At 41.7% G+C, this 19,677-nt stretch overlaps 1 protein-coding gene across 1 annotated transcript in view; it reads right to left on the bottom strand.

Annotated features, from left to right (window-relative positions):
• The window catches only part of AQR (aquarius intron-binding spliceosomal factor), a 78,418-nt gene extending 66,646 nt beyond the window's left edge, over positions 1-11,772 (bottom strand). Inside the window, exons 1-5 of the mRNA XM_061612804.1 lie at positions 11,512-11,772; positions 9,209-9,265; positions 8,686-8,726; positions 6,613-6,648; positions 2,143-2,263 (exon numbers count right to left, since the gene is read on the bottom strand). Coding sequence (XP_061468788.1) covers positions 2,143-2,263; positions 6,613-6,648; positions 8,686-8,726; positions 9,209-9,265; positions 11,512-11,619 — 363 coding nt within the window. The 5' untranslated portion in view covers positions 11,620-11,772. The remainder of the gene's footprint in view (positions 1-2,142; positions 2,264-6,612; positions 6,649-8,685; positions 8,727-9,208; positions 9,266-11,511) is intronic.
• Positions 11,773-19,677: the final 7,905 nt, after the last annotated feature.

Below are 19,677 nucleotides of genomic sequence, written 5' to 3'. Positions count from 1 at the left end.
GTCCCATCCTTGACTTCCGCACATTCAGTGACGGGTGAGAATGGGCTCTCCGTACATACAACTCTATGTGCATAGGCCCTGGGCATGCAATGAGGATGTATAAACCCTCCACTCACAGAGGATGTACATGTTTAGAGCACACTCTCATCTTCTGCTAAATACAAAGAGGAGAGGTGTAGGGCCACTAGATTCAGAGTTCAGTCCAGTGGGCATGATTCTGCTCCCCCTTGTGTGGATATGAAAGACTGCACCTGAAAAACAAATGCATTCATTCACTGGCCTTTTATGCCCTCTGTATAAGCAACAACCCTTTTGATAGAAAGAGGAAATATAGCAGCTTATCTTTCCAAGGGAAGCAGCAGACCATATTACCACATTAATAGCAAGGAATGTGAACAGGTGACAAGCCATTTTACCAAAGTCTCCCTCTTATTAAGATGTTGCAGATGCAGGTTCTGCCACCTGCGGCTATTATGCCTTTGAACAACATAATCAGCTTGCAATGGTCTCACATAATTGTTGCTATTAATTAAAATCAACACTCCGATCTTAAAACCTATTTTCTTAGAAGCCAATCCCACTCTTTTCAGTAAGTTATTTCTAAGCAGGAACGCTTAGGATAGCAGCCAAAGAGGCAAGAAAATAACAAATGTGGTAGATTAAGAGTAGCCTTGTGAGCAGATCCTTTGGCAAACAATACTTGGTCACATACAAATTAGATGTTCTGCAGCTGAACACAATGCTGTACAAAAAATCATTTTATGACACCTCAAAGCAGTTGACAAGTATAGATTAGTCATTCGCCCTCAGGTTTACTGCTGGAAGTGGCTACATAGTAGTAATGCTGTAGCATTGGTGCTTCACAGTAAGTAATTTGGTAATGAAATCTGCTTTTAAGCCGCAATGGTACAGTTGTATCTCTGAACACCACAGGAGACAATGAGCAATATTCAATGTTCATCATTCTCAGAGATGGTCCATTGAAATCCAAGGACTAAAGTCACTTAAATCCATTAATTTCAATGGGTCTGCTCTGACTAATGTTGGATATTGTGCAGCAAATATATTGCTGATGTTGTATTAAGGGGAAAGATTAAGTCAGACCAGGTACTTCTCTCTTCTTGAAGAGAAATAGCTGGGCAGCACCCAAACACAATTCCCACCACACCTCAAGACTCAGTTGAGGGATAAATACAACAGTTTTGTCCTTAATGTACAAAGGGAGACAATGGGGGCAAACTAGCATATAGAACTTATTAACTCACAGTAGACCTTCAACACTCAGAAGTAAAAAAAAGAGATTGTGCACAGAAGCAGCCAATTATAAAATAAGAGGTTACAAGATGTGACATTAACTCCGTGAATGGTGCCAATGGAGGCTTGCCTTGAAATGCAAATAGAGAGGCAATTTTTGGTGGTCAGGGATACGGCAGGGAGAGAAGTAACAAAACTTACTCCCCAACCTCCACAGCTGCTATTTTCAAAATAAAAAAAGTGTATGTTAATGGAATTCATACAATTCACATCATGCCTAGTTTGAATCCAAACAGAAACCAAGAACCTATTCTAAAACTAATAGTTATATTGCTATTTCCTTCTCCTGCCTCTGCTGCGGTCACCACGTCCCTGACCCCTGCCCATAGAATGTCTGAACATTACTAGAGCCACATCTCTTAGGATGCCTCTTCGTGTTACTGGAGGATGTAGCCACGGGGACTGGAAACTACTGAAAATGTAATATGACCCTAAGGCGAACTTGCTTTCCAATGTCCAAAGAAGTCATCTTACAGCACTGAACATTTATCTCACCATTATTTTTTGACAGCATAAGAACGCCACCATTGGAACTCCACCATTAAGTGCCAGACTTTGTCAAGAAGCAAAATAGAGGAAATGCCTCCAATCACTGAAACAATTATATTCATATTGCTCCTGCTTCCATTGCGAAACCTTTCAACTGTCTGCTGCTGTTGTCTAACAGGAGCATGCTGTTGTTTAAAAGGCTGTGACAGACAACTTCAGACAAGGCACAGTGACAACTACTATTGCACATTCTGACATGTGACAGCACTTTAAGTGGGCAATGTGAAAGTTGCAAATTGTGGATCAAAGTTAGTGCAGGCTATAATTGAAATGTATTACCTCCCATGCTGGAACATTCTCCCTGAACTTTTCATTCACCATACAACAGATTGACATCAAATAAGCCTTGCTGGACACCTCAGGAGAATAATTCATCCACAAATAATTTTCAAGGTACTGGCTGCGAATAGTGAAAAGACAAGAGTTACCACCCATCTAATATATCACTCATCAAGGGAAAAGAAGCATAATTAACTTTCACAATTGTTTTTAAAACCCATCTATATGATTTGTAAGTAGCTTCCAATGTTGCCTCCAACACAGGTCACTGCAGTAAAACTTACCAGGGCCATTTAAATCAGTCTGAATGAGCACAAGAGATAAATTAGCTCTCTGGAATGCTCCGCTCATTAAATGTGTATGTACTTGTAAATGTACATGTACTTGTAAATGTACATGTGCATGTACTTGTTACAAGCACTGCATTCATTATACATGCACATATACAAGTTTTACATGTACTTGTTACAAGTTACTACATACATTACACTAATTCATGTTGATTTTGCAGGGAGAAAAAGAATAAGCATCCATCCTACTTGTGACACAATTCAATGGACACTTGATTTAGTACACAAAGACAAATGCCTGCTGACTCTTGAGATAAAGCCATCAGCCTAACACAGAAAGGCTTTATGAAAGCCATTATTGTGCCAAATAAAACATGAATTAGGGAAAAAATCAAACCGACAGCACAGACATTTGAAAATGTACTAAAAAGCAAGACAACTTAGCTTGGGAACCTATTAAGGAGTTGAGGATATGCAACCCAGAATGGCCACACATTATTTTCTTTTTTAAAATTTCTTTAGAAGCTCCACTATGTCATTATTGTGTAAGTGCAACTATATTTTCTGACAACAAAAAATTAAGTGAATGCAAAACAATACGCAGGAGGGGCAGGATCAAGCTTGCCAAGCTTGATATCAAAGATGGTCCCAAGCCGCAGACTTTATGATATGTGCCCTGGTTTGTAAACTTGTGCAAATACACTTGTGTCAAGCCATGCCCTCCCAATTCAAACCTAACACTCCTTCTAGGAGGGGCCATGTTGATGAAGCTGCTGATCAAGAAAATCACACAATGGGCCATCACTTTCCCCTCCAGAGGAAGAAGAAAAAAAGAGACTTTAGCATAAGCAACTTTAATGTCCAGCGGATGGCAATGGGGAGTCACTGCTTTGCACCATGGAAATGGTAGCATCCCACATGAATCCATTTTGTCATCCACGTTGTTCAACATATACATGAAGCCACTGGGAAATGTTATCAGGGGATTTGGTATAAGATGCTGTCAGCACGCTGATGACACTCCGCTCTTACTCAATTCCATCTGAGTTAGAAGAGGTTAACAGATTCTAGGCAGGTGCCTGAATGCAGCAATGGGCTGGATGTGGGCCACCAAACTGAAATTGAATCCAGACGAGATGGAGAAATTATGGGTGCTGGGTTCATGAGTCTGGAAATTGGGCAAATGGCCTATCCTGGGCAAGACTGCACTATCCTGGAAAGAGCAGGTCTGCAGTTTGGGGGTGCTTCTGGATTCAGTGTGGGTCCAGAGCTGGATCCAAGGAACAGATGGCCTCAGCGACTAGAAACACCTATTTCCAGCTTTGGCTGGTTCACTAGCTACAGCCCTTCCTGAAGAGAGATGATCTAGCAACAGTGATCCATGCTCTGGTAACCTCCAGATTGCATTACTGCAATGTGCTGTATGTGGGACTTCCCTTGAAAGACTTGGAATCTGCAAAATACAGCAGCTAGATTGTTTTCCTTAGGGGCTTGGGAGGGGGTTAATGGTTACTTCTTTGTTTCTTTTTAAAGATGGTTTTATTATGAGCATAATATTGAAAAGTTGTTTTTGCTTGCTTTTATATTTGTTGTTATGCTACTATTTATTATTTTTCATTATTAGGAAATGGTTTTTGCAATTGTTTTTGAGATGCATTTCTGTTCACCTTGTTGTAAGCTGCCTTGAGCACATGTTTTTGTGGAAAGGCAGTATACAAATAAAATGGCTGGTGAATGAATGAATGAATTGTATTTTATTGTTTTATTATTCTGGAACCCACCGTGGGACTTTCTGGTGAAGGCATTTAAAAAACAAATAAACAAAATAAAGATGACTAGCCTGAAAAAAAAATCCCAGCCTTATAAAATTTGTTGCCAGAAGAGACCCGAGAGCTCTGTCCCTCTTCTAACAGCCACTGCATTACAATGCTGGGCATAGAGGAGGGGGCTTCCTGTGGCCCACAGGGCGTAGTTAAGAGTGGGGGTTGCCAGCACTCATTAGGGATAAGACCCCTAAGCAATGTCTTGCAGTGGAGCTGGCCAGGAAGAGAACTGAGAAGGGTTCCCATTTCACATGGAGGGTGTCCTCTATCCTCATTTACATGTTCCTGTCCAGTGGAGAAAGCGGGATGGACAACCCATCCCTCCAAGGATCCTCTCCTCCACTGCAGGAAAACACAAATCATCCTTGCTAGCTCAAAAATGACTTTTTTTCCTTGCTGGTTCAGCTGTGTATGACGGTTGATAAAACGCTAGCACAAAATTCTATAAAGAGTCAGAGCAAGGGTTGTTTCTTAGCAGTGCCACACTTCCTGCCTCAGTTTCCCTCCCAAAGTTCAAGTTATGGTTCTGTTGGTGCCATCACTCAGTTTGTCTATAGGGTTACTGTCATAAAGTTTGTCAGATGTTATTATTATTTATTATTATCTTTATTTATACCCCGCCATTTTTCCAAAACTGGAACTCATGGCGGCTTCCAGATAAAAAATACATATAATTAAAAACATACAAAGTCTACATTAAAATAAGATTAAACTATTTCCAGTATTAAAACCATACACACATATAGCTAAAAGAGTTGCTTCTTAAATGTTCAGACTTCTGGCCTATTACAACATAGGGAGCAGGAAAGATTAAAAATATATACATTCAATAAAACAGACCACAGAATTACGAGTTGGACAAAGCCTTAGAGGTCATCTAGTCCAACGCCTTGCTCAATGTAGGATCTACAATGCAGAAGGCAACTATAACATTGCTAACACATGGCCAGCCAGCCAGCCCTTATTTAAATACATCAGGAGTTAGGCCATTCCTCTGACTGATGTTAACACAACAAATTATAAAATTCATTCCCCACTGCCTTAAGCCTAGGTATGTATACAAATACAGACCTCACACTTTCAAACACACTTTGGTAAGTCTTCAGGAAAAGGATTGCGAAGCAGCAATTAATTACACTTTCCTGGGTTACTTTGCTATTTAAACAGTGCATAAATCAGAATGCTCAAAAGTGCTCTTTCAGTTGATCTCAAGAGAAAAAGGGATCACCTTAGATGTGTTGAGCCCAAGTTAGTGCTTTACACACATGGGAATCTTTTACTACCACGGCAAGGTAGGATCCTTCTGGTGTAAGAGTTAATTTTTTTTAAAGTGTTTTGGATTTCTTCCACTTAGTCTTCTCCATGCATTCCTCCTCCCTCCAGCATCTGACAGCTTGATTCTCCCTCGCCAAAACAGCAGCATCAAGACCTTTCTACATCTAGCCCATGTTGTGGCTTCTCAAACCTCCTATTAAGAACTTTTCTTTGCGGTACATTCAAATATCTGATTATTTGTCCTCCTCATATGCTTCCCTTGACTGTTCTTTCAACGGGGTCAGAAGTGTTTCAGTGTAACTAGGCAAGGATCAAAGGTCATTAGGAGTACACAACATAGGCCCACTGCAAAAACAAAAGCTTCAGTGGAGTTGCATCAAACACCTAGTTTCATCGTTGTTGACAGCAATAAAAAGTAGATGGGAGCTCAGTTTTTGCTAAAGGTTCAGTGGAGTTAAATAAGACCTATACTTTAGATAATGTAATATATTTCCTATAGATTCAACTGCACAGCTTACTACACTTTGGGATTTGGCCAAGTGAAAGAATGAACTACAGTTTCTTTCCAAATAATTATTGTATTTCATGCTTGTCTTAATAACAAAAAAAATAATAATTAGTACAGAAATTAGAATGTTCAAAGCACTTTATAAATTATCTCAGGTGGTTATAAGGATTAACCACCCTGTAAGATACGGTCAGAGAGAAAGCCAGTGTTGCATAGTTATTAAGAGTGTTGGATTAGAACTGGGGACACACAGGTTCAAATCCCCACTCAGTCTGCTTAGGGGTGATCTTGGACCAGCCACTGTCTCTCAGTCTAATCTATCTCACAGGGTTGTTGTGAAGATGACTTGAGCTCACTGGAGAAAAGTTAGCATACAAATTTATTTAACAAATAAATAAAATTATCATCTCCATCTTGCATCAGAGACTATGAAGATGAAGCTGGGATATAGTGGCTTACTTAAGGCCATTCAAAACATTCATGGTGAATGGACTTCCTAATTCACATTGCGTCACCATACCACAACGCCCAGATTTTTATTTTAAAATGCATTTCTTGCTCCAGAAACACTTACCTAAATTCTAGAAGCATGATTTTTCTAATAGCAAATCTGAAATCAAAGAAAAAAAGGATTAAACTTCAACTTTTGTCTAAATCAGTTTGCCATAAATTGCATGCTCAAACACAGAGGCACCATGCTTCAGTGGTTACAATCCAACCTGGAGGAGGCCAGATTTCATATGGTGCAGCTGGTGGACTTTTGTCTGCTCCATATCACTTGTTATATTGTTGGGTTCTCTGCCGTTTCTCATGCCATTTAACAACCAGTGGAGGTTCGTCCATTAGAATGGACAGAGCACTGCTCCGCCAATCTCAGTCTGCCCTTAGTAAGTTACAGTGCCTTGCAAAAGTAATCAGACCCCTGACCAATGCTCTCATATTACAGAATTGCAAACGGTATATGGTAATTTCGTTCACTGAAACTCAACATCAATTATTGTAAAGTGACATTGGTTTTATGTTGTAAAAAACATAAAATACTGAAACATGTTGCTTCAGTGTTTTATTGCTTGCTTGCTTTACTTATAACCCAGCCTTTCTCCCAGTAGGAGCCCAGGGTGGCAAACAAAAGCACTAAGAACACTTGAAAACATCATAAAAACAGACTTCAAAATATATTAAAACACAACAACCATTAAAAACATATTAAAACAAAACATCTTTAAAAACATTTTTAAAGCTTTAAAAACATTACAAAAAAGATTTAAAAATATATTAAAAAGCAGTTCCAACACAAACACAGACTGGGATAAGGTCTCTACTTAAAAGGCTTGTTAAAAGAGGAAGGTCTTCAGTTGGCACCGAAAAGATAACAAAAAAGGCGCCTGTCTAATATTTAAGGGAAGGGAATTCCAAAGGGTAGACGTCACTACACTAAAGGTCCATTTCCTATGTTGTGTGGAAATTACCTCCTGATAAGATGGTATCTGAAGGAGGCCCTCACCTGCAGAGTGCAGTGATCGACTGGGTATATAAGGGATAAGACGGTCTTTCAGATATCCTGGTCCCAAGCTGTATAGGGCTTTGTACACCGAAACTAGAACCTTGAACTTAGCCAGGTAGCTAATAGGTAGCCAGTGCAATTATTTCAGTAGCAGAGTGACAAGTTGGCGATAACCTGCTCCAGTGAGCAGTTTGCACCAGCTGAAGCTTCCAGACCAACCTCAAGGGTAGCCCCACATAGAGAGCATTACAGTAATCCAACCTGGTGGCTACCAGTGCATGGACAACAGTGGTCAGGCTATCCCTGTCCAGAAATTGCCGCAGCTGTCTTATCATCTGAAGCTGGCGAAAGGCACTCCTAGCCACGGAGGTCACCCAGGCCCCAGAGACAAAGATGGATCCAGGAGCACCCACAGACTATGAACCTGCTCTTTCAGAGTGAGTATGAGCCCATCCAAAGCAAGGAACTGACCAATTATCCAAACTCAGGAACCACCAACCCACAGTGTCTCCATCTTGCTAGGACTGAGAGTCAGCTTATTGGCCCTCAACCAGCCCACCCAGAGTTCAGGCAGCGGTCCAGGGCTTGCATGGCCTCTCCTGATTCAGATGTTACAGAGAAATAGAGCTGGGTATCATCAGCGTACTGCTGACACCTCGCCCCAAATCTCCTGATGACCTGCTGGAGAGATGTCATCAGTAGCTCCATTTCTCCTTTGCATTTAGTCCTGATGGCATAGGGATATATTAATGCTATGAGTTTTATAGGAGGCTTTGTATTATATTCAGGCTTTTTTAATATCATTGGAAATTGTTTTTTTTAGCTGTTGTTGTGTGAGCCACCTTGAGTGAGTTTTACTCATAAAGGCAGCCAATAAATAAATAAATAACAATTATAGGCAAGTGCCCAGCATTAGCAGTGGGCTGGATGAGCCCGAACTGATCTGTGACCGAAATTTCTTCCAGGGAGTTATAAAAGTTGTTCATGTAAGACAATCGATCAAGGGAAACATGCATAGCTCAGAATTCAGATAAGTATCTTATGGAGCCTTCACTACTTGAGAAGTCTATAATGTGTATTTTATGATACCGGTGTAGATATGGTTCTTCAATACAACTATAATGCGAAACGCAGCATACATACTTTGACCTAACCATTTCTTTTCCGTACACATCTTCAATAACCTAGAAAAAAGAAAGATGGACAGAGATTTTTTTAGATATACAACACACTTGCTTTAGGGAGTTTAATTCCCCTCTTTCCAGTAATACATATTTGCAAAGAATTCTTCAATATCATCAACGGTGGCATATTCCTGAAACTACAATAAAGGTTCATGTTAACATTTTTCAACAAATGACAGAAGAATGTAGAAGACTTTGCAAGGAAGGAATAAGAATCTATATATTTAAATCAAAGATTGATTTTAAAAAGAAACTTCAAGGAACCTAGCGGTCTGACCAAATATTCCTACTTATAAGCAGCAAGGATACAATAGAATGTATCAAGGATGGTTTAAACACAGAAAGCTGGCATCAAATCAGTATTATTACTGCTCTGTGATCTGAAGTCATAAAGTAAAAAAAAAGGGAAAGTATTTCTACTAATTTATTGAATTTACTAACAAGTTAAGGTAGAACGATTGAACAACGCATTAAGTACTTACCTTTGACTCAAAAGGAAGTTTTTTCTTAACATGTGGTGCCCAGTACTTGTTTGCCAGCTGTAAGATAAAAAGCCATTTTTAGCCTACTATAACCATACCTCCATTCCACAGGACAACATGAGAATATTTCCATATTTACCCACTGTGTACAAAACTGTGAGGATACAAGGCTTTGAATTATCAAAATGAATAAATATTAGAGAGTCTAGCAGCCCATGAGTGGCTATACTAGCTTTTGCTGACCTGATGCTTTCCAGATGTTTTGAACTACAACTCCCATCAGCCCCAGCCAGTGCTGGAAGGCATCAGGTTGGCAAAGGTTGGTATAGCCACTCATTATAGGACCAGCTTGCAGTTAGCTAATTATTTCCTCTGGGTGAGTAGACAGCAGACCAAAGTTTGCCGAGGGCTTTTTCATATAATTAAACAAGACTAGAGGAGACTCCTAATTTGAGCCCTGATTTATGAGACAAAAAATATGCCCAGTAATGGGCTGCTTTTGGGACACAGTCATAATCTCTCCCCAACGAGTACAGAAAATAAAAGCTCTGTATCCGGGAGAAAGCACTGACAATTAATGTGGGCAGGAAAGAGGGAGTATATGGGGTTGGCTGCCACTATCCTTCTTGTCTTTGTTTTCTGACCTCTACTCCTCTTGTAGTTGACACTGTGCAGGTGTAAGCATATATGCACAACATTCTGGGTTATCATACTGCAAAGCAGTGCGCTGCTGTGCGCCAGCCACCGTTGGACCCTCTGTATCTGGAGTCCACACACAGAGTGCAGGACTGCATCCCTTGATTCAAATGCAATTGGTACTTTTGGGTCACGAGTCCAAAAGGCAAAAATACCACTCAAATTGGGAGTGGCATACGGGAATTCAAATGACCAACTTCTCCTACAACAAACACAAAACATCCTCTCTTGCTCGTTTACCCCAGTGTATTATTGTTACTGTTTCAAATATATTCTTGTAAATAAATATAGGTCACTGCTCCAACCCTGAGACTAGATGGAAACAGGCTGCACTTACAGAGATGATATAAACTCTGAACACACTCAGCAATCCATACTTCATGTACTCTGATCTTCCACACAAATGCTGGGTCTCCAAACCATGAGTCAAATTAAGGGGAAAGCTTACTCCAGATGATGGAGTAACTAGCTACAGCAAATCAAGATTTCCAGAATACTACCCTATGCATTTTGCATGTGTATATATTCACCATGTATACCAGTAAAGTTTTCAAAACTTTTGAGAGATGACAAGGGAAGGAGGAGAGCAGCTACCCTTAGGGATTGAATTGTGGACGGTCCAGCCATTCACTTTATCAATCAACAAAATAAGGATGTCATCAGGCTATTTCAACTATATGTAACCATGAACAACAGAACACGGTATTTATGGTGTTAATTGTTACCCCTCAGTATTGCTTTCTTTTGTTTATTACAGTGTTGGAAAAACAGATCCCATGAACCTAATGGCCAATGCACCCACAAATACAATACTTTTGACACTGATGATAGAAAGGCCTGACATTCCTTAAGACACATAACGGTTGCAGAAAACATGGTTGAGGGTCTTGCCTTAGTGTGAAATTAACTGAAACCTCCGTTTTCAGGGGCAGTGTTCCTCTTAAAAACCGTTATGGGATGTTGCTTCTACGCTTTATTGAGTTTCCCAGAAGCATCTTGCTGGCCTCTGGGGAAACCAGGATGCTGGATTAGAATATGACATTTTGGCTAGATCCAGCAGGACTCATCTGATAAGAACATAAAGGCAATGTTGCTGGAACAGACCAAAGGCCTAGTCCAGCACTGTCCCCACAGTGGCCAAGCAGGTGCCTACGAGAAGCCTGCAAGCAGGACATGAGTGCAGCAGCACTCTCCCACTTATGGTCACCACCAGCAAGTGATGTACAGGGCCATGGTGCCTCTGACACTTAATGGAAGTAATACACAGCCATCATCGTGACGAGCAGCCACTGAAAGCCTTATCCCCCATTATTTTTTCCCCAAATCCCGTTTTTAAAGCCGTCTAAACTGGTGGCCATCTCCAAATCTCGTGGCAGCTTAACCCTGCGCTGTATGAAGAAGGAGCTCCCTTTTGTCTGCCCTGAATCTCCGAACATTTCTGAACGATCTCAAACAGGGAATAAGCGGGGAGAGAGGGAAAGCTGCGCGCCTTTCCCTCTCTGACCCGCATCTTTCCCTCTCTGCCCGGCATCTCTCTCCAATCACAACGCCGAGAGAACGAGGTAGGTCGGGGACGGAGGAATCCTCCAAGCGCGGAGGGGCTTCACCTGCGTAACGAACTCCGCGTTGATCTGCGACACGGTGGGAGCCACGATTTTCTTGGGCGGAGGCGGCTCCTGCTGAGCTCCCATCAGGGAACCCATCAGCGCTGCCATGTTGCTCCCGCGAAGCAGCCCTTGATCGGCACAGCTCACCCTCTTCCTTCCACGATGGCTTCCTCTCCCACTTCTTGTCTCACCCGCTCCTCCCCCTGCCGTATGGTTTTGCCCGCCCAAACTGAAGCCGTCGCCGTGCGCTACTTCCGGTTCCGTATAGATTCCGTTCTCTTTTCACTATGACACAACTCTCTCCACTCTCTCCCCCCTCCCCATGTGAAACAGAAGCACATAGAGATTGAAATATAGCATGATATCCACTGTTTTAGGGTGCACTTCAACGCACAAATAGGAGAAGTTTCTATTAAACTCAATGGTGTTGACTTCTGAGTAGACATACGTAACATTGCTATGTTTGTACGCCACCTTGAGGTCCTTGAAAGACAAGTGGAATATAAATGTAATAAAAAAATAATAAACAATACAATATTATTAAGATCTGGATTTTACACTTGGAAAGATTAAAAGTACAATATGTCTGCATGCAAGTGAATAGGTAAGAAGGGAGGGAATTTAACTAAATTTTTTTTCAGCAAACTGAGAGGAGCGGGGAGACACTGGAGCTTTGTTTTCACTGTCTATTTTCATCTGATGTGTGCGATGAATTCCGCTTTCAGAGGGGAGTGGCCAAAATAGTCTGTTAAAAAACAGTGAAGACAAGAGCCTCATGACGCTTTAAAGTCGAAGACTGCAATTATAAATACACTTGTCTGAGAGTAAAGTGGGATTTTTTCCGGAGCTTTCATCCATAAGATTACCACAATATCTGTCAATAACTCATATTTATTAACATAGTGGGACTTAACTTCGGTGTGAACATGCATACACTTAACATGCATACACTTTGACGGGCTGCATACACCGTATCTTTAAAGGACATTTAAATCACATCCCCACCCACCCCAATTAAGGTAGGGAACTGTAATTTGTTCGGGGTGCTAAGAATTGTGAAGGGTAAACTACAGTTCCCAGGATTCGGCGGAGAGAGGAAAAGGATGTGCTTTAAATGTATGGTGTAGTAAGACCCACAGGTAAAATTTAGGATTGCGATTTTATTATTGGGACAGCTTTCCTGGACTACAGCCCACTTCGTCTGGTGCAAGAAGTATTTCCCGCAGTTGCCAAAGGTTGTAGACGTACACGTAGTGCCTTTTTTGTGAGAGTGCTCACGACTACAGAGTACCATCGCCTTTTTTTTTTTTTTGGCTGCCCATGCCATTTTGTGTTGGCACGCAGACCCTTTTATCAAGGATTCAAGATATGAGTACCGGCACCTCATTTTTATTTTTACCAAAAAAAGCACTGAGTACATGGGTATAGACAAAAAAAATGTAAGCAATTACACACATGACATTTAGATTTTAAAAAGTTCGCCTGATATCTATATTATTATTATTGAATTTATATTCTGCTTAATGCCTAAAAAAGCTTTTAAGAACATAAGAAGAGCCTGCTGGATCAGGCCAGTGGCCCATCTAGTCCAGCATCCTGTTCTCACAGTGGCCAACCAGGTGCCTGGGGGAAGCCCGCAAGCAGGACCCGAGTGCAAGAACACTCTCCCCTCCTGAGGCTTCCGGCAACTGGTTTTCAGAAGCATGCTGCCTCTGACTAGGGTGGCAGAGCACAGCCATCATGGCTAGTAGCCATTGATAGCCCTGTCCTCCATGAATTTGTCTAATCTTCTTTTAAAGCCGTCCAAGCTGGTGGCCATTACTGCATCTTGTGGGAGCAAATTCCATAGTTTAACTATGTGCTGAGTAAAGAAGTACTTAAGAACATAAGAACATAAGAAGAGCCTGCTGGATCAGGCCAGTGGCCCATCTAGTCCAGGATCCTGTTCTCACAGTGGCCAACCAGGTGCCTGGGGGAAGCCCGCAAGCAGGACCCAAGTGCAAGAACACTCTCCCCTCCTGAGGCTTCCGGCAACTGGTTTTCAGAAGCATGCTGCCTCTGACTAGGGTGGCACAGCACAGCCATCATGGCTAGTAGCCATTGATAGCCCTGTCCTCCATGAATTTGTCTAATCTTCTTTTAAAGCCATCCAAGCTGGTGGCCATTACTGCATCTTGTGGGAGCAAATTCCATAGTTTAACTATGCGCTGAGTAAAGAAGTACTTCCTTTTGTCTGTCCTGAATCTTCCAACATTCAGCTTCTTTGAATGTCCACGAGTTCTAGTATTATGAGAGAGGGAGAAGAACTTTTCTCTATCCACTTTCTCAATGCCATGCATAATTTTATACACTTCTATCATGTCTCCTCTGACCCGCCTTTTCTCTAAACTAAAAAGCCCCAAATGCTGCAACCTTTCCTCGTAAGGGAGTCGCTCCATCCCCTGGATCATTCTGGTTGCCCTCTTCTGAACCTTTTCCAACTCTATAATATCCTTTTTGAGATGAGGCGACCAGAACTGTACACAGTATTCCAAATGCGGCCGCACCATAGATTTATACAACGGCATTATGATATCGGCTGTTTTATTTTCAGTACCTTTCCTAATTATCCCTAGCATGGAATTTGCCTTTTTCACAGCTGCCGCACACTGGGTCGACATTTTCATCGTGCTGTCCACTACAACCCCGAGGTCTCTCTCCTGGTGGGTCACCGCCAGTTCAGACCCCATGAGCGAATATGTGAAATTCAGATTTTTTGCTCCAATAAGAGCAAAGAGGACCTCTCCTCTTATTCCATGACTGCTAAGCTTCCTCAGAAGCCTTTGGTGAGGTACCTTGTCAAACGCTTTTTGAAAGTCTAAGTTCACTATGTCCACTGGATCACCTCTATCTATATGCTTGTTGACACTCTCAAAGAATTCTAATAGGTTACTGAGACAGGACTTTCCCTTGCAGAAGCCATGCTGGCTCTGCTTCAGCAAGGCTTGTTCTTCTATGTGCTTAGTTAATCTAGCTTTAATAATACTTTCTACCAGTTAAGCTCCAATCTTCAAAAGCACGCCTTGATAATGTGTGTACTGTGTGGTACTGTACTGGAGAACTTTGTCTGCAACGTTGTATTTCGCTAATAATGATCGAGTAGGTGACAGCCCCGAAGCCTTTATTAGAAACTAATAGGCCTCTTTCTACCAACTTTCTCTCCATCAAAAACGTGGAGATCCTAATAGGAATTTTGAGCCGGGGAGTGCAGCGGCTGCAACCTGGTGTGGTTGCTGCTCCCCTCTGCTGGGCATTCGATGCAGCTGCTGTACGATTTTATTTTATTTCATTGTTTGTCTACAAGCAACTCCCAACTGTTATACCCATTCTCACGTTATTTTGCATGCAACAACACGCAGTTTGTCAGTGCTTGTATAGCGTAATGAAATTTTCCCTCTTGTGTAGATTTTAGCAATTTTGGTTATGTTTCCAGGATACCTTTCTTCAGAACTAGACCAAATGTAGCTTCTATTATCCCTGAAATGGGATTGTGGAGCATAGGGAATGCATCTAATTTATTTATTTAACTATAAACAAACAGGCTTGCGGATTTGGGAGTTGGAGGTACTGCTTGGCAGTGGTTCCGCTCCTATCTGGCAGGTCGTCTCCAGAAAGTAGTGCTTGGGGAGCGCTACTCGATACCCTGGGCGCTCCAACATGGAGTTCCGCGGGGATCAGTTCTGTCCCCCATGCTCTTTAACATCTATATGAAGCTGCTGGGTGCTGTCATCAGGAGTTTGGGAGTGCATTCTCATCAGTACGCTGATGATACGCAGCTCTACTTCTCCTTTTCATCTTCTTCAGGTGAGGCCGTCAAGGTGCTAAACCGATGCTTGGCCGTGATAATGGACTGGATGAGAGTGAACAAATTGAAGCTCAATCCAGACAAGACTGAGATGCTGTTAGTAAATGGATCCCCTGACCAGATGGATGTTCGACCTGTTCTGGATGAGGTTACACTCCCCCTGAAGGAGCAGGTGCACAGCTTGGGAGTCCTTTTGGACCCGTCCTTGTCACTTGAGGCGCAGGTGGCCTCGGTGGCACGGAGTGCTTTTTACCAACTTAGGCTGGTAGCCCAGCTACACCCGTATCTGGACAGGGAACATTTTGCTTCAGTTGTTCATGCTCTGGTAACCTCAAAATTGGACTACTGCAATGCACTATACGTGGGGCTGCCCTTGAAGACGGTTCGGAAACTGCAGCTTGTGCAGAATGCAGCGGCCAGATTAATAACTGGGACCAAGCGGTCGGAACATGTGACACCGATTCTGGCCCGCTTGCACTGGCTGCCTGTATGTTTCCGGGCTCGATTCAAGGTGCTGGTTTTAACCTATAAAGCCTTACACGGCACGGGCCCGCAATACCTGATGGAACGTCTCTCCCGATATGAACCTACCCGTACACTGCGGTCAACATCGAAGGCCCTCCTCCTGGTGCCTACTCAGAAAGACACCCGGAAGGCGATTACAAGAAAGAGGGCCTTCTTGGTAGCAGCCCCCGAACTATGGAGCACCCTTCCTGACGAGGTACGCCTGGCGCCTACATTACTATCTTTTCGGCGCCAGGTGAAAACCTTCCTCTTTACCCAGGCATTTTAGTATTTTTAGTATTTTAATATTTTAGTATTTTGTATTTAATGTTGTAAAGATAGTTATACGTTCATCTTTTTCTAATTACTTTTTGACTTGTATTTAATGGGTTTAATTATGTTAATCTTAGTTTTTGTTGTATGTTTAAATTGTTGATTTGATGACCAGGTGGTTTTAAATTGAATGTAAAGTGTTTACTTGATGTACACCACCCAGAGAGCTTTGCTATGGGCGGTATAAAAATTGAATTAAATAAATAAATAAATAAATAAAATAAAAACCCAATAAATGGAATACAGAATTATCTTTGCATAATTGCTATTTACCTTGACTCTGTAAGGTGGCGGAGTTGTATAGTTCAGAAGTTGCTGAACTATACAACTCCCATCAACCCCAGCAAATAAGGCCAATGGCCAGAGGTGATGGGAATTGCAGTTCAGCAACATCTGGAGGATCAAAGGGTCCCCACACCTGCTGTAAGGCAGGATAGTACACTCTGGCTGGGGCATTCCTTGACTCCACAAAAATTAGCAGCAGTTGTTAATGAGTTCTCTGCTTGCCTGTAATTTAATGGGAACATTATTTTTTGTACACTACTTACAGACTATTGTAGTTAAGTGGTATATACATTGTCTAAATAAATAACCATAGAATCATAGAATAGTAGAGTTGGAAGGTGCCTAAGGCCATCAAGTCCAACCCCCTGCTCAATGCAGGAATCCAAATCAAAGCATTCCAGACAGATGGCTGTTCAGCTGCCTCTTGAATGCCTCCAGTGTTGGAGAGCCCACTACCTCTCTAGATAATTGGTTCCATTGTCTTATGGCTCTAACAGTTAGGAAGTTTTTCCTGATGTTCATTTGAAATCTGGCTTCCTGCAACTTGAGCCCATTATTCTGTGTTCTGCACTCTGGGATGATTGAGAAGAGATCCCGGACCTCCTCTATGTGACAACCTTTCATGTACTTGAAGAGTGCTATCATATCTCCCCTCAGTCTTCTCTTCTCCAGGCTAAACATGCCCAGTTCTTTCCGTCTCTCCTCATAGGGCTTTGTTTCCAGTCCCCTGTTGCCCTCCTCTGAACCTGTCCCAGTTTGTCTGCATCCTTCTTGAAGTGTGGAGACCAGAACAGGACGCAGTACTCAAGATGAGGCCTAACTAGTGCTGAATAGAGGGGAACTATAAATAAATAAAATTAAAATAGAAAACTGCGCTTAGCTCTCCAGGATGTCAGGTGGGGGTCTCTGTCATCACCTGCCCCCGATCCCTTTTCAGGGACAGGGAACCTGTGGCCCTCCAGATGTTGTTGGACTATAATGCTCCATCATCCCTGACCATTGGACATGCTGGCTTGCTGTATTCCAGCAACATCTGGAAGGTCACAGGTTCCCAAGCACTGGAGATGCCAGGGATTAAATCTGGAATATTTTGCATCTAAAGCACATGTGCTACCATTGAGTTTTAGTTCAAGTAAACAGTCTGTCCCCTAGCTTCCATTCTGATCAGCAAGGGTTTAAAGAAGTTTTAGTTTTCCAGACAGAACTTTTTCAAACCACACTGAGCATATTATAGTTCCCTTTCCTTCATTTTCCAACAGGAAAGAAGTAATAAGAATTCCATATCTGCTCTGGCTCCAGTTCTGCAAACAGCTGCCGGGCCCTCACAATTCCGAACACGTCCCCATAGAAACACAGAAGCAGCTGCCTTAGACCGTTAGGCCCATCTAGCTCAATACTGTCTGCCCTGACAGGCAGCGACTCTCCACAGTTTAAGGGTAGAGACACACTGACCATTCTGCCAGTTCCAGTGCATCTCCACCTCTCTTTTCTGACAATGGGGGCACCCAACGGTAGATAAACCCTGCCCCTTTTTACTGTAAAACCTAGTGAGATCAGCTTGAGTGTGTTTTTTTAAGTTAGCTTCAGACAGATTTCACAACTGATCAGCAGATCAACCCAGTGTGTCCAATGGAAGCTCTTTGCTGTAGGGGACTAGACAGGAGACAATTCCAACCCCTACGTGGATATTCTCTGGATTGAACCTGGGACCATCTGCATGCAACACATACATTCCACCTTTGAGCTATAGCCCTTCCCCATAACTCCCACATTGATCACAGAAAATGTGTTGGATTTTCTAATTTACCTCTCAGCAAAAAATATTTTTTATCTTTTATTAGCAATTATGAATGTAAAAGTCACCAGTCAGTGGTGCACTTTTGCCTTCAAAGCTTTCAGAATAAGCTTTATTTAGAAATATCTTTGTATGCAACAGATGTTAAGACTGTTTAGCTTTTCTTTTGCATTTTTATGTCATGCACTGTGTTTTAATGGCTTCTGGCTGAAGAAAAAGGCAACTAATTACTGAAACATTAATAAAATCTCAGTTAGAAATTAAAAGTTTTATCGAAAACATCACTGATTTTCTTATAAAATGACTTTGAAACTGGACCGATCCTGCAAACATGTTCTGCATTAATAAAATAACTGAATAAGATAATGTATTAAATGCAGCATTTATCCCATATTTTTTAAAAAAGATGTTAATGTTTCAGATAATGCATTATAATGTAGTATCAAAAATAATATTCATTTAGACTTGAATATGTTGTTTTTTTAATACATATATATATATTTATATGCCAAATTCTATGTCGTTCACACAGAATCCAAAGAGGCTTACAAACCAGAAGAAAAACAACATTTACACTGACATAACAACTATATAATAAAACAACAATAAGAATCAGATGATGTTATCCTTAAAAACAATACAACTATTTCAAACAGAATAAATCCGCTTGCAGGGAAGGTTTTCTGAAAAAGTCAGGTATTCACTTGGCAGTGTAAAATCAGCAAGGAGGGAACTTGGCACACCTCCCCAGAGAGACAATTAGACTACAAAACTGATTTTAATTAGTATAAAGCAAAAGAAACTGAAGAAATGGGTGTGATTTTTTTAAAGCAGTTCAAACCTGCTTAAAATGACATTAGCTGTGCATTTTTCTTCTGGGGATGCATGAGACCACAGCCTTACAAATGAGCACACATTTTGAGGAACAGTGTTTGAAAGTTTGTTTGAAAACATGTTTGAAAGCATGTTTTCAAAATTGTGGATGACTCACCTACTACAGTGCAAAGGGGAAAAGGGATTGCACTGACATCCTAATAATCAAAGGTGTTCTCAATCATGGAAGTAGCACAGAAAGATCTGAAAAAAATCCCAAGGTGTTCTGTCTCTAAAGAGCACAGGTGGCCTCAGTGGCTAAAGATGCCTTTTATCAGGTTCAGTTGGTAAGGCAGCAACAGCTGTTCCTGGACCAAGACACTTGGCCACTGTGGTCTTAGCATTGGTAACCTCAAGACTGGATTACTGCAATACACTCTCTGTGGGACATCCCATGGGCTTAACCTGAAAGTTGCAACTGGTGCATAAAGCAGCAGCTAGGCTGTCGGCTGGCGTATCCCATTGACATAACACTGCTCTGTGCTGTGTTGGGCACAGCTCAAGATTTTGCTTTTAGCATTTAAAGCCCTAA

The sequence above is a fragment of the Rhineura floridana genome, chromosome 2, assembly GCF_030035675.1.
Source record: "Rhineura floridana isolate rRhiFlo1 chromosome 2, rRhiFlo1.hap2, whole genome shotgun sequence".
In the NCBI taxonomy this organism is placed as follows: Eukaryota; Metazoa; Chordata; class Lepidosauria; order Squamata; family Rhineuridae; genus Rhineura; species Rhineura floridana.
The sequence above is the reverse complement of the archived record's forward strand: the minus strand, read 5'-3'. Positions and strand labels throughout refer to the sequence as shown.